The sequence below is a fragment of the Marmota flaviventris genome, chromosome 11 (genome assembly GCF_047511675.1).
Source record: "Marmota flaviventris isolate mMarFla1 chromosome 11, mMarFla1.hap1, whole genome shotgun sequence".
Lineage (NCBI taxonomy): Eukaryota > Metazoa > Chordata > Mammalia > Rodentia > Sciuridae > Marmota > Marmota flaviventris.
In genome coordinates this window covers 60,903,385-60,916,760 of record NC_092508.1, presented here as the reverse complement: position 1 = coordinate 60,916,760, position 13,376 = coordinate 60,903,385, and the positions used below count along the sequence as shown (strand labels likewise).

Sequence of the window (13,376 nt, the reverse complement as noted above, 5' to 3'; positions counted from 1 at the left end):
ACAACTTTTAAAAGACAGGAAACAGTTGCCTTTGCAACTATAAGTTTTTCATAAGTGAACAATGAGGAAGTTATGCATAAGTATTGGTAACAGAAAAGTTACTTTCTTTTTTGTTAATAATTTTTTTTAGTTGTAGATGGGCCCAATACCTTTATTTTATTTATTTATTTTTATATGGTGCTGAGGATCAAACCTAGCACCTCACATGTACAAGGTAAGTGCTCTACTGCTGAGCTACAGCCCCAGTCCAAAGTTACTTTCTTTTTGAAATATTTTCAGTAATAACTTGTATGGTCCCAGGTTTTATTATATAGTTTTATTCTGTTCTATGAAATCCTTAAGATATTTTTTAAAAAATATTCCAGAGTATACGTCTTACAAAAAACGTGCTTCATTGATCTTTAAAAATAAATTTAGAACAGAAAATCAATAGAGTAGCTAGTAATAAAGAAATATTTTAGATGCTATAACAATCATGAACATAATGTGAGAGAGAGAAACAAAAAGGATGAACGTAAAAAACACCTGATTAACACTGCTCTGAAAAAAAATGTAATGTTTCTCAAAAAACCTGAGGAGCAAATACTCCCATTACTTGAAGACTGTACTTTAGGAGATTTAGGAGATATGCAATGAGAGCTACAGTGAATTAATTCTTATGAATACAAAAAATCAACTTACTATTCATCTACAATAAAATAAATTTAGAAATAAAGCACATGCATGTTGCCACTGAAAGATGAGTAAAGGTCAACGTTCTGGCTCTGTCATTCACTATTCAGTCACTAGTCTTTATAAATAGTCAAAGAATACCAAAAAAAAAAAAAGATCTTTGCATTCAAAAAGTTAAAATTTATGTTCACTCAAAAGTGGTTAAAACTTCAAAGTCTACAAAAAGTATTATTATTTTTTAAAGGTAATATTATGAAATGAGAATTTGAATCATGCCTGTATTAGGTAGAGTGTGAAAATAAATCACTTGTAAATGAGTAAGCAATGAATACAAAACTAGTAATAACTAAAACAATATTTATATTAAAGAATTTTTGATAGTGAAAAAAAGTGATCTGTAAAGTGACTTTCCTAATCTCAGAAGACAAAGGTAATAATTTCATAAGTAAAGTTTACTTTTACTTTTTGGTGGCAATTAGAAACACCAACTAAAAACACTTTATCATAGCCATGTACTTATTTTTGGAGGTTTCTATCTGATTCTATCATAGTTTAACCACTTTGGACTTATTATTTTTCCAACACTACAGATTAGCATGGAATGTGAACTGAACATTATGACTTATTCAATGGTAAATAAACTTTTTCATACTTCAGATTACCTATTTGAATTATCATTAATATCATTACAAAATACAGTGCATATAATTTATTCCATTTCAAAAAAAAAAAGGAAAAAAGATCTGTTCATACTGCATCAGCTTCCTTATGAAGTTAGTTTTTAACTTCTCTACTAACAAATTTAATCTAATAAATAATTCTGCTTAATGTTAAGCATTTATTAAAGGAAAAGAGAGAAGAGAGAGAATGAGTTACCAATGCAAAAGTATGCCAGGCTCCAAACCTAAACCCTAAACTGACATCCCACAGGTTACTGGCTGTACAAGTTACATGGTCATTAAATATTCAAAGATCAGATCTGATCCAGCATGTGGTAGTAGCTACACAACTTACAGGTTTGGGTATAGTTTGTGTCAGCCTAATACACCCAGAACCACAGAGAGCTAATAATATAGTGGCGGTAATGTCTTTTCTTTTGACTAAAACCTGTCTTCTGTGTTAAAAGTTTATTCAATCTTTTTTTTTTTTAAGAAAACAGAATAACCTATTTATAATGACCTATTTCCAATTGTGCTTTAGAAATCTATTTTTAATACATGAACCTTACTGCTTGTTATTTTTTAATTGCACAATTAAATAGTACCCAATTGTAAGCAGACACCTGCTATTTATTTGTGCTCTAAAGGTGACATTACTTGCTTAGTTTTATCCTCTGTATGTATTACTACTAGCAACATTCTTTAAAAATGCATTCATTCATCTCACCCAAAATAGTCTCTCAGAAGAAAATGTGAGTAATTCAAAACATACAGGTATATTTCAGCATTACTAGTGATCCATTCTCCCAAAATATTCTATGATGGAGGTAGGTCAAGGAAAAGTTGTAGATTAAGAAGATAAAGTCAGAAATCTAAGACTGCTCAGTAAATTTGATAAAAGTTGGGGTGGGGGGGGAAACACGAAAAAGATTATAGAAAGGACAATTATTAGAAAGAATGAGTGAATATGAAGAATGTAGAAGTCAAACATTGGGAAGGAGGATAATATGAAGGTTAGAACAGAACGTGAAGTATTCCATAATAATTTGTAAGTATTTATATAATAACTAGATGCATAAGTATTCTTCAATTTAGAAAATAAACATATTATTTATAGAAACAAAATATTTCCCAAACACAAGGAAAGCTATAAATTAATCATCAAACAACCAAAACCCCAAAACAAACTCTCCTCTGAAGCCTTTTCAAAAGTGGGGGTTTTTTTTTTGGTAAAATAAGTAGTCAATTCTGAATTAAACTGCTTTAAAATTTTGAATTTCATAAGATAAGATTTTTCATAAGGCACACATACACAATGTAATCATTATGTAATTTAAACTTTGTTATTACATGTGAATAACCCTTGAGGTAGAATTCTAAATATATACTTAGTTGTATATACTAGTAAAACTAAATATCTATTTCTTTATCACCAAAGGCTGGTTAGAAAATAATTGATAGCTTTTTACATGGAATATCAAGAATAAGCATTATTAAAATAGCTTAGGTAGGCACATAAATACTTGTGATTCATCCTGTACTAAAAATCCCTTCTTTGCTGCCACAGTTCCATAGATCCAATATAGCTCTATTACTACAGAATGATTACTACAGTTCTATTGTTCCATCTGATGTAGAAAATAGACAAAAGCTGTCTACTGTATCTCAAAGAGCAGGAAAAAGTCATTAATTGCAATAGAAAAGAATAAAAGGACTTTTTTAAAAAGATGACCAGAATAAATAATTTGGAACTCACTGTTCAAGTAATTTAGGTTGAAGCTTTCTGGGCAGTGGCAGAGACAATTATAGTTTAGTAAAGGACACAGATACAAATTATAAAATACACATCTACAAAAACACAAAACATTTTTCTATTCCCTATAACCAAATGGCAGTGTGTATATATTTATATATATTTTTTTCTATTCTCTGTAAGCAAAGACAGGCGTCTCTGGCATATTGATAATATTGCAAAAACAAATTAGTATATAGTGTGATGGTAGCAGCTACCAGAATGGATTTCTCAGTCCTGTTTCACCCAACCCAAGGGAGATGACCTCATAAATAGTGTCTTTAACTAGTTCATCAACTCCTTTTTAGCTATACTTTAGCCTGTTAAAATTTTTAAATAAATCAGATAAGCAGAAACCAAAATAAAACACTGGATAGAACAAAGGAATCTTTATGTCTATTAGAAACTTCATTTGGCAGGGAAAAACTTTACTTTCTTATCACTAGTTCTTAAAAAGTTTGAATTAAAATAAAGACCTATAAAATCAATGGAATTTTTACAACTTCAGAGTTAACAAACAAGTACAAAGCTATACATTATAAAAATTTACAATAACATAAAGTTTTTTCTAAATTATGTCATTTTATGACTAATGATTATTTCTTTTAAACTTTATGTACATATTTTAATCAAAACTTTATGTACGTATTTTAATCAAAACACGTAAAGAAGCATTTGACAAAAAAAATTAAGCCAAAGAATTTAAGTGTGTTTTTGAGAGTTGTTATTTTAATTCATTATGAAACAGACACAAACAACATGGAATTTTACATTTTACCTTAAAAATCAAACATTTTCTATCAAAAGGTGTCACTGAAGAGTAATCTAAAGACCCTGGCATATCAGAATCTCAGTATTTTTAAAGTTAGTTGCCACAAAGTCAAGAAATGTTATTTTAATATACTCAAGATACAAATACAACTTAAGAGTTTTTTGTTTGTTTTTTTGGTCTGGGGGTTCTAAATTTGGCATCTTTCTCTTAAGCTTTGGCTTCTAAAATACAGAGAACACAATTCTCTACTTTGGTAGCAAATTAAACTAAAAATCCAGCATGTTTCACATACCTTTTTGAGATGTCCTAGTCTAAGTTTGAAAATTTCTTCCTGTTCATGATATTCTGCCAAAGTCAACCTGTCAAAAGTGAAATTTTAATTCTACATTTTGAGATTAATACTTATTATTTCTTATTAACAACCAGAAAAACATGATAAAAATGGCCAAATGATAATACTAAAAATGGTGACAATTTTTAGCCAAAAATTCTTTAAGATATTCTTCAGAGTATATGCCTAATACCTATAGATGGAGCAATTAACTAACAATTATTTGATCAGTACCATCTATGAAGTTACCCAGAATATAGAAACAAAGGACACAGGGAAAAAAGACAATTTCTCCTTATATTTTAGTTTGAGCTTACACTCTATATGGAGGTAAAGAGAAAAAAAAAAAGAAACAATTAAAAAATAATAATTTTAGGTTACATTAAATTCTTCTTAAGAAAACAAAAAAGCATGGTGGATAATAACAGTAATTTGCTCTAGTTGTTAAATGCTCTTGAGACGATTTCAGAGTACATTCTATACAATGGCAAACTAGAAGAAAATATATGAGCATCAGGCTGTAGATGGGCAAGCAGGGCAGGGCAGATCATGCATGGATTTTAGGCCAGGTAAACAGGTAAAGAATATCAATTTTACTCAAAGAATAATGGGAAACCACTTCAAAGGATGTCAGTCCAGTCTAGGTATTGATTTAGGAAAAAAGGAAGAGGGAAAAAAACAGATGTTACCCCCTTGTCTATATCAGTGTATGAGGAGCAAAATAAAGGAAAGCTAAAACTACCCAAAGCATGCAATTCTAAAAATTCTTCAGTGCTGGGGACTGAACACTGGGCCTCATACATGCTAAGCAAATGATCTATCACTGACATATATCTCCAGTCCCAAATTCTTATTTATTTATTTATTTTTTTGAGGTTCTGGGATTGAAGCCAGGGCCTTACACATGCTATGCAAGAACTCTACCATTGAGCTATATTCTTTCCCCAGTACTAAATTCTTTTTTTTTGTACCAAGGATTGAATCCAGGAGTGCTTAATCACTAAGCCACATCCAGCCCCTTTTTATATTTTATTTAGAGACAGGGTCTCGCTGAGTTGCTTAGCGCCTCGCTATTTGCTGAGGCTGGCTTTGAACTTGTGATCCTCCCTTGTCAGCCTCCTGAGCTGCTGGGATTACAGGATGCGCCACTGAGTCTGGCTCCAGCACTAAATTCTTAATAAACATAAACTTTAAATCTTTAAAGTATGGGATATGATCATTTTATTATCAATTCCAAATATTCTTATGATAGCTTTGAAAACTAACCATTTTAATATATGTAATGGGACCGCTGTAAGACTTATATACTATTCTTAAGAAAAATGATTCTGCATTCTGATAAAGCAAAAGAAAGGAACATAGCCAATACTAAAAGAAAATGAGGTTTAAAAACTAAATATAATATCTCAACTAACTCAATGCAAGAAAGCTTTTAGGAAAGCTGGCAAATAGCTTCTAGATATGTACATATGCCATGGGTGGAAGTTTAATTATATAATGATATAATTTTCTACTCTTAAAGTGGGGTTTTAGGCCCCCTAGTAGAGCATGGGATGGGCTCAGACTTTTTAAAAACTGTATATTTTTGTTTGTTTCTATATAGGAATAAAATACAATTCTTTACACTGATTTTTACTGAGTTAACAAAACACAGCTAAAATCTGGTATTTGAAAGCCAAAACTAGTACATAGCAAGTTCTCTGAAAGTTTTCTTTTTCTTTTTCCGGGTACCAGGGATTGAACTCAGGGGCACTCGACCACTGAGCCACATCCCCAAGGTCTCACTGAGTTGCTTTTTGCTGAAGCTGGCTTTGAACTTGTGGTCCTCCTGTCTCATCATCCTGAGCTGCTGGGATTATAGGTGTGTGCCACCATGTCCAGCAAGTTCTCGAAATCTCAAAGCTGTATTCTACTAAGAAGTTTGGTTATCATGAAAAACTGCCAAGTTCCTACACATGCAGATTGTTGGAATTTCTCCCATTTGAGAGGAAGAATATTTTGCTTTCTTGAGTTGGTATACTACTGACTTTCAAGGGCAGTGATTCTTACCATTTTATAACCACAGGTATCTAAAGAACAAATCTAAAGCAAGTTATAAAATATTCTCCCAAGAAACGTTTACATATATATAAATAACTTGGGAGCTGACAGATACCAGTTTTAGTGTTCCTATTCTAAAGGCCTTGTCTCACTGACTATGATGCAAACCTCATCATGGCAAAAGAGCCATTTCTTACATTTGTCTACATTTCCCTATTATGAAGTACCTGACAAAAGCTTTTTAGATATTTCTGTTGTATGTCTACATTAATGGAAAACTTTTTTAAAGAAATGTATGTATTTAGATAAATGAAAAGTGGTCAATCTTCTCTAAAAAAATAGGATTTGGGGCTGGGCTGTAGCTCAGCAGCACAGTGCTTCCCTAGCATGCATGAGGAACTGGGTTCAATCCTCAGCACCACATAAAAATAAACAAACAAAATAAAGGCATTCTTGGGCTGGGGATGTGGCTCAAGCGGTAACATGCTCGCCTGGCATGCACGGAGCTCTGGGTTCGATCCTCAGCACCACATAAAAATAAAATAAAGATGTTGTGTCCACCGAAAACTAAAAAATAAATATTAAAAAATTCTCTCTCTCTTTCTTTAAATAAATAAATAAATAAAGGTATTCTGTCCATTTACAACTACAAAAAAAATTTTTTTTTAAAGAAATAGGATTTGGTTGCACAGAATGAAAAGAACTAAGCTAGGACAGTATTAACATTAATGGCTTTTAATTACCAATTGTTAGGCTGTTTTAAGGTGATTTTTCAAAAATCCTCCTAGCGAGTCATTTGGTTAAGTTATTTAACAAAATCTTTTATTCACAAGCACTATAAGGACACAGCTCTTCCCAAACAAACCATGTCTTCCTATATGAATCTTATCAGATATTAGGTTGAATTTATTAATATTTTATTGTATACACATACACAAATATATTTTATTTAGAAGCATGTTAACACTCTTAAATAAAGCTGTTCAGTAGGTTTAAGAAAATCTTCAGTAGGTTTATAAAAAAACAGGGGCTGGGGTTGTGGCTCAGTGGCAGAATGCTTGCCTCGCACATGTGAGGCACTGGGTTTGATCCTCAGCACCACATAAAAGTCCAAATAAACAAAATAATGATATCGTGTATATGTATAACTAAAAAATAAAAAAATAAAAAACAAAAAAAAAACCCAAAACTTTCTAAACAAATTTAATATCCAATGACAATCTGTTTCATAAGGAAAATAACTTGAAGCCTCTAAGTTAAATGATACAAGCTGTAGTAAATAGACTATTAGAGTCACTTAAGGGTGGAGGGAGCATAACTCGTTTATTTATTAAAATTTAACTGAGCTTTACTGAACATTTAACCATAAGCCATGCTTTGAGGATTAGATTTTTAAAGGGGGAGGGGCATGGTTTGTCTTTGAAAAGCACAAAACAACTAGGAATAAAGGGAATTTCTTCAACATTATAAATGGGGTTTTATAAAAATAGATAACTGACATAACAGTTAACGGTAAAAATTTTGAAGATTTAGCCCTAAGATCAGGATGTCCACTTTCACCACTGCTATTCAATACTCTAGTGGAAATCCTACCAGAGCAGGAAAAAGAAACAAAATGCATTCAAATTGTAAAGAAGTAAAACTGTCTGTATTCACAGATGGCATGGCTCTTCATGTAGAAAATCTGAAAAAATGCATGAGGAAAAAAAAACCCCGTTAAACCTAATGAATAAATTCTGCAAACACACAGGGTATGAGATCAATACACAATAATCAGTTGTGTTTTTATACACCATAAATGAACAACTTGAAAAGAATATTAAGGAAACAATCTCATGTATAACAACATCTAAATAAACAAAATAATTAGGACTAAATTTAACCCAGGAAAAGAAAGACTTATATAGGGAAAACTAAAGAAATTTTAAAAGATTCAATTAAATGAAAAGACTCAAACATTGATGGATTGAAAGGAAGGAACCAGTAGAGAGCAAAAGGTTGAAGATGTAAGATAAAGAAGGTATCAAGAAGTTCCTTACATAGCAGATGATGGAATTCAAAGCACCATATTTTAACAGAGGAGGAAATATACCCATACAAAATATCAAGGGTATACATATTTTCTAATCACATAAATTCATGTAAGTTCTTCCAGAAAAATTAGAAAAACTTTTCTTACAGAAAATATTAGTTTAGATATACCTGTACACTGAAATTTTAACAAGGGTGTTCTCTGTGGGATGGAATCACAGTCTATTATTACTCTCTTCCACGTTTTCCAAATTTTCTATGATAAGCATGTGACAATTTTTTTAAATGCTTTTATCATTTGAAATACAAAGAGCGAGTCATTTACACAGAAAATTTAGAAAACAAAGAGCAGAAAAAAAAAAAACAATATTCACAACCAGCACCATGAATTGCTTTCAGAAAATAAATGACAGTTATAATACTTAAATTAACATTCCCTCAGAAAAGGAACATCAATAGGAACATTGAATTGAAATAATCAAAACTTTGACACTTTAACTGATTCAGACTTATAAAAAGGGCAGATTCCAGTATCTACTTACAAAAGTAGAATTCAGATGTTTGGAGCTTATTAATTTAAAGCTAAATTTTCAATATTGACTTCCTTCCTGGCCATATTTATTTTTACTTTTTAAATATTAATTATAAACAACATCCATTACTAACATTTATACTCACTACGTACAATTTAAAAAAAAAAAAGGAAAATTCAAAATAGAGGCTTACAGTTGTGGTAAATTTGGTCTAACAAAGGGATCATTTTCTGCTCCATTGACTGCTTTGTTTTTTCTTTGTTTTGGTTCAGAATTGGTAGAAGGTGCCTGAGAATTATTAGCTGTGGGAGGTTTGCGTTTGGCTAGAAGTTTCCTTTGCCGTTCAATATCTTCCCTTTGCTGATTCACCCATTCTTGTTGCCTATGTAAAAATGAATAAAACCATATTAACCTTCAATTACTTTTCACAGTTAAAACATGAAAAAATACATTAGAAAACATGAAAAATCAACATAAATTTGTAACCTTTTGGTTCTACTCCCGTGAATCAATTTCTACTCATCCTTCAGGTCTCATTTGAAACAATCATTTTTAAGTGAGATGTTCCCCTAAACTCCTGGTCCAGGGAAAGGTGGGTTGCTATACAGAATCTCATGGTAACTTGTCCCCATTTCTGCCTTTCTAACAAATACAATTCCTGTAGATACTTCACCAGAATGTCTCTGGTAAGCCTATCTCCCTAAGAATGGAGAGCATATCTACTTTATATCTTCTTGTACCCCTAACACTAGCACAGTGATCAATACATAATGTGATATGCTCAATAAAAAATCATTGATGAAATAAATGAATGATCTTAAAAAAAAAAAAAAAACCCTAGCAGTTAAGAATGGGGCAGGCTTTGTACATGCATCTCACATATAAAAACCTTTATACATTTTATATTTATATTAGCAGACAAGATTACAAAAGGCAAATAGGAATTTAATATGAAAGTGTTATTTTCTAAATTTATCTGTTAAAAAGAAATTTTGAAGATGTGTAGTTGATGTTTTGAAATGAAACAAAAATTTGCCTTAATATAAAAAAATTGGGGAGCAAAAAGAATTTTAACAATTTAAGGAAAGACAAATAAGGGAACAGCAAGAGACTCAGCATGAATTTGAAAACTAGGAAGTTAATAAATGTGAAGTTATTAACATTTTCCATTCAAGAATCTAAGCAATTTTGCCATGAGCCCACTAATTCTAAAAGCAAATAGATATTATGTCTATTACAAAAATACAGGTTGGAGATTTTTAACAGTTTGATCAGAGCATTAAGTAGCTTAACAGGGGATCTTTTTGTTAAGCTATCCTATCGTACAATACCCTAAGCTAATCAAATAGTAATTATCTTGCTTTTAGGTCACCATACCGTGTAATGCAAAAAATTTAAAACTCTACCTAGTTATGGTATTTAGATTTAGAGCAAGTCAAAAGTTTCATCTAACTCCATCCCTACCATTCAAACCACAACTATAGAGCCCCTACTGGTCTTTTGCATACACTCCCTTCCCTTTCCTATGCTTTGTGTAAGGGAACAACAGAATAAGTCAAGAATGAAAGAACAGGAAGAACCAAGGTAGAAGAGCAAAAGGGTATAGAAAAATCTCAAGAACAGCAAAGTGAGACTAGGACCTTAAGCCAGTTTTCACTTGGAAGGAGGAATAAATAATTTCAGTTATTAAAACAGTAAATTTTAGAGCTGAGATGTAGCTCAATGGTAGAGCACCTGCCAAGCACCTGCAAGGCCCTGCAGTTAGATTCCCAGCACCACACACAAAAAAACCCAAAACTTGTGTGTGTGCATACAAACCAAAGATTGAACTCAGGGGCACTGGACCACTGTGTCACATCCCCAGCCCTTTTTTGTATTGTATTTAGAGACAGGGTCTTACTGAGTTGCTTAGCACCTCACTGTTGGTGAGGCTGGCTTTGAATTTGCGATTCTCCTGCCTTAGCCTCCTAGCTGCTGGGATTACAGGTGTGTGCCACCATGCCTGGCCAAAAGTAATTTTAAAAACAATTTCAGAGTACAATCAAGATGCTATAAGTGCAAATAAACAGCCTAGTTATAATCCTAATAGAAAGTAAAGAATTTCTAGAATGGATATATAGCTAATATCTGATTATTCAGGAAGGAACGTCCAATTTAGAGATTATTAACATGATTTATTTTCATTAATTCATTTCTCTTTTCATCCTCTAATCACTTTATTCCAATAATTACAAACAACATAATAAAAATATGTAGTAACACAGTAAATCCCGAATAAATGCTTATTAGTGATAGCTAAGACACAAAAGTTATTTTGATCTTTTCTGATAATTCAGTGGAGAAATTTTAACTACCGGCATGCATAGTATTTATACTAGGTCATATTATGCATATTAGACCATGCGTATGAATTACGTAACCTTCCCTTTTATTTATTATAGGACAACTACAGGATCTGGGTTTTGTAGCAAAGTTTCTTGTTCACAAGACACTAAAAAAATTATGGCTTCTATCTCAAATCCATTTCTTGCTCTCCTCCACTTTTACAGTCAATATATTAATTCGAGCATGATCACTTTCATCTGTATACTTTTCCATATTAACTTCAACAATCTATCCTCTTTTCACTATTATTTCCATATTATCAGTTGTCATTCTACAACTCAGATCTGATCACACACACTACATATAAACCTTTAACAATGTCCATTATTCACAGAATTAAAACCTAAACTCTAGCATCACAAGGATACTGTCCCTTATTGTGTTATGCTTAATACCTAAGCACAGCTGTACTGAACACAAAAAAAATAAAATAAAGTAAAATCTGTTGAGAGAGAAGGCCATGTTTTTTAGCAAGTTGTCCTGGGAACGCATGTTTGAAGCAGCATTGCTGATGTGATACCATGTGAAATAGGCTTTGCTCTGTTTTTCATAAGGGACTGACTCTGGGAAAGCTGATGTAGAATTCTGGCATACTCTGCTTCCTTGATTTTTATAAATTTCCCAGACGAAAGAGGAAGGAAGGACGGAAGGGAGGGAGGGAGGAAAGGAAGGAAGGAAGGAAGGAAGGGAGGGAGGGAGGAGGGATGGATGGATGGATAAATAAACAAATGAGCCAATGGGAGTAACATAGGTCCTGGCTCCCTTAACACGGAAACAGCCAACCTATTCTTACCTAACACCATCTAAACTCAAGAAAATGCAGTGTATTAAAGTACACCTTTGAAATGCTAAAGCCACATGTTCATTTCAACTGAGTTATTAAATCTGAGGCAAAAGAAGAAAAAAAGTTCTTTTCCTTAGGAATAGAGAGAGGTAAGGGCTGAATATTATCACTTATAGACTAGGAAATGGCAAAAATAAAATTAAGCAGAAAGCCAGGTGCAACAGCACAAGCCTTTAGTCCCAGCGCTATGGAGGCTAAGGTAGGAGGATCACTTGAGCCCAAGAGTTCAAGACCAGCCTAGGCAACATGACGAGATCCTACATCAAATAAATAAATAAATAAGAGGTATGTAGAAAAATTCCAGGAGACAGACAGACGCAGACACATACAACTCTTCCAATGAACAAATTTCTAACAATTTTCCTTCCAAATTATCACCTAAAAGTTAGAATGTTGGTTATATTTAGGAAAGTCAGACTTCAGAATACTACATTATAGATGAATGCTAATTAATCAATGTCTGTTTAAAGTTAAAATTGTTAACACCCATTTCACATTCCTTTCAAAAAATAAGGGGAAGATGTTGAGTGTAATTCCAAATTTATAATATTTTAAAGTAACAAAAACCCAAAGAAATACTAATTTTTGAAAATATAAGAATGACTAAAAAAATAATGACTAACTTCACAAGATTCTGAAATGCAAAACCATCTGTCCATTGTTCAGTAAATGAAGCGCCATGTCTAACTGTTGTAAAGTGCCCAAGGCGTAATCTATCTTGCATACTCTTCTCTCTGCTTGACAATTTTTCTTGTGTACTCTGAAAAAAGGAGGAAATATCATCATTCAATTTTATTCATTAAATTTTAAAAGCATACAAGACAAAAGGGGCTAGGGAAGCAGGGAAAATTTAGTGAACTTTGAACTTACCTTTTCAATAAGAAGTTTCTTGCTCATTGATATGCACTTATTTAATCGTTCTTTGTATTTTTCAAGTAATTTTTGTTGATCATCTATTTGCCGTCTGAGATCACAGTTAGCCTAAAATATACATAGAAAATGCAAAAGGTCTAGAATTTGTATCTATGAAAAGCTTAGGGTTTTTCTTTTTTTTTTTTTTTGCAGAACTAGGGATTGAACTCAGGGGTCATCTCCCACTGATCTATATCCCCAATTTTTTCCATTTTTTAAGACAAGGTCTTGTTAATTGCCACAGGTGACCTCAAACTTGAGATCCTCCTGAGTAGTGGGGATTACAGGCATATGCCACCATACCCAGCTCTTAGAAATATTTTTAATGTTTCTGAATAAATTGTACATAGATAGGATTAATAAAACTAAATTATCTGAGCATGATGCTTTGAAAAAATCAAGCCT

At 32.3% G+C, this 13,376-nt stretch overlaps 1 protein-coding gene across 1 annotated transcript in view; it reads right to left on the bottom strand.

Moving 5' to 3' along the window:
* The window catches only part of Tlk1 (tousled like kinase 1), a 137,448-nt gene that overhangs the window by 23,145 nt on the left and 100,927 nt on the right, over nt 1-13,376 (bottom strand). Inside the window, exons 9-12 of the mRNA XM_027946070.2 lie at nt 12,930-13,040; nt 12,683-12,819; nt 9,024-9,212; nt 4,188-4,254 (exon numbers count right to left, since the gene is read on the bottom strand). Coding sequence (XP_027801871.1) covers nt 4,188-4,254; nt 9,024-9,212; nt 12,683-12,819; nt 12,930-13,040 — 504 coding nt within the window. The remainder of the gene's footprint in view (nt 1-4,187; nt 4,255-9,023; nt 9,213-12,682; nt 12,820-12,929; nt 13,041-13,376) is intronic.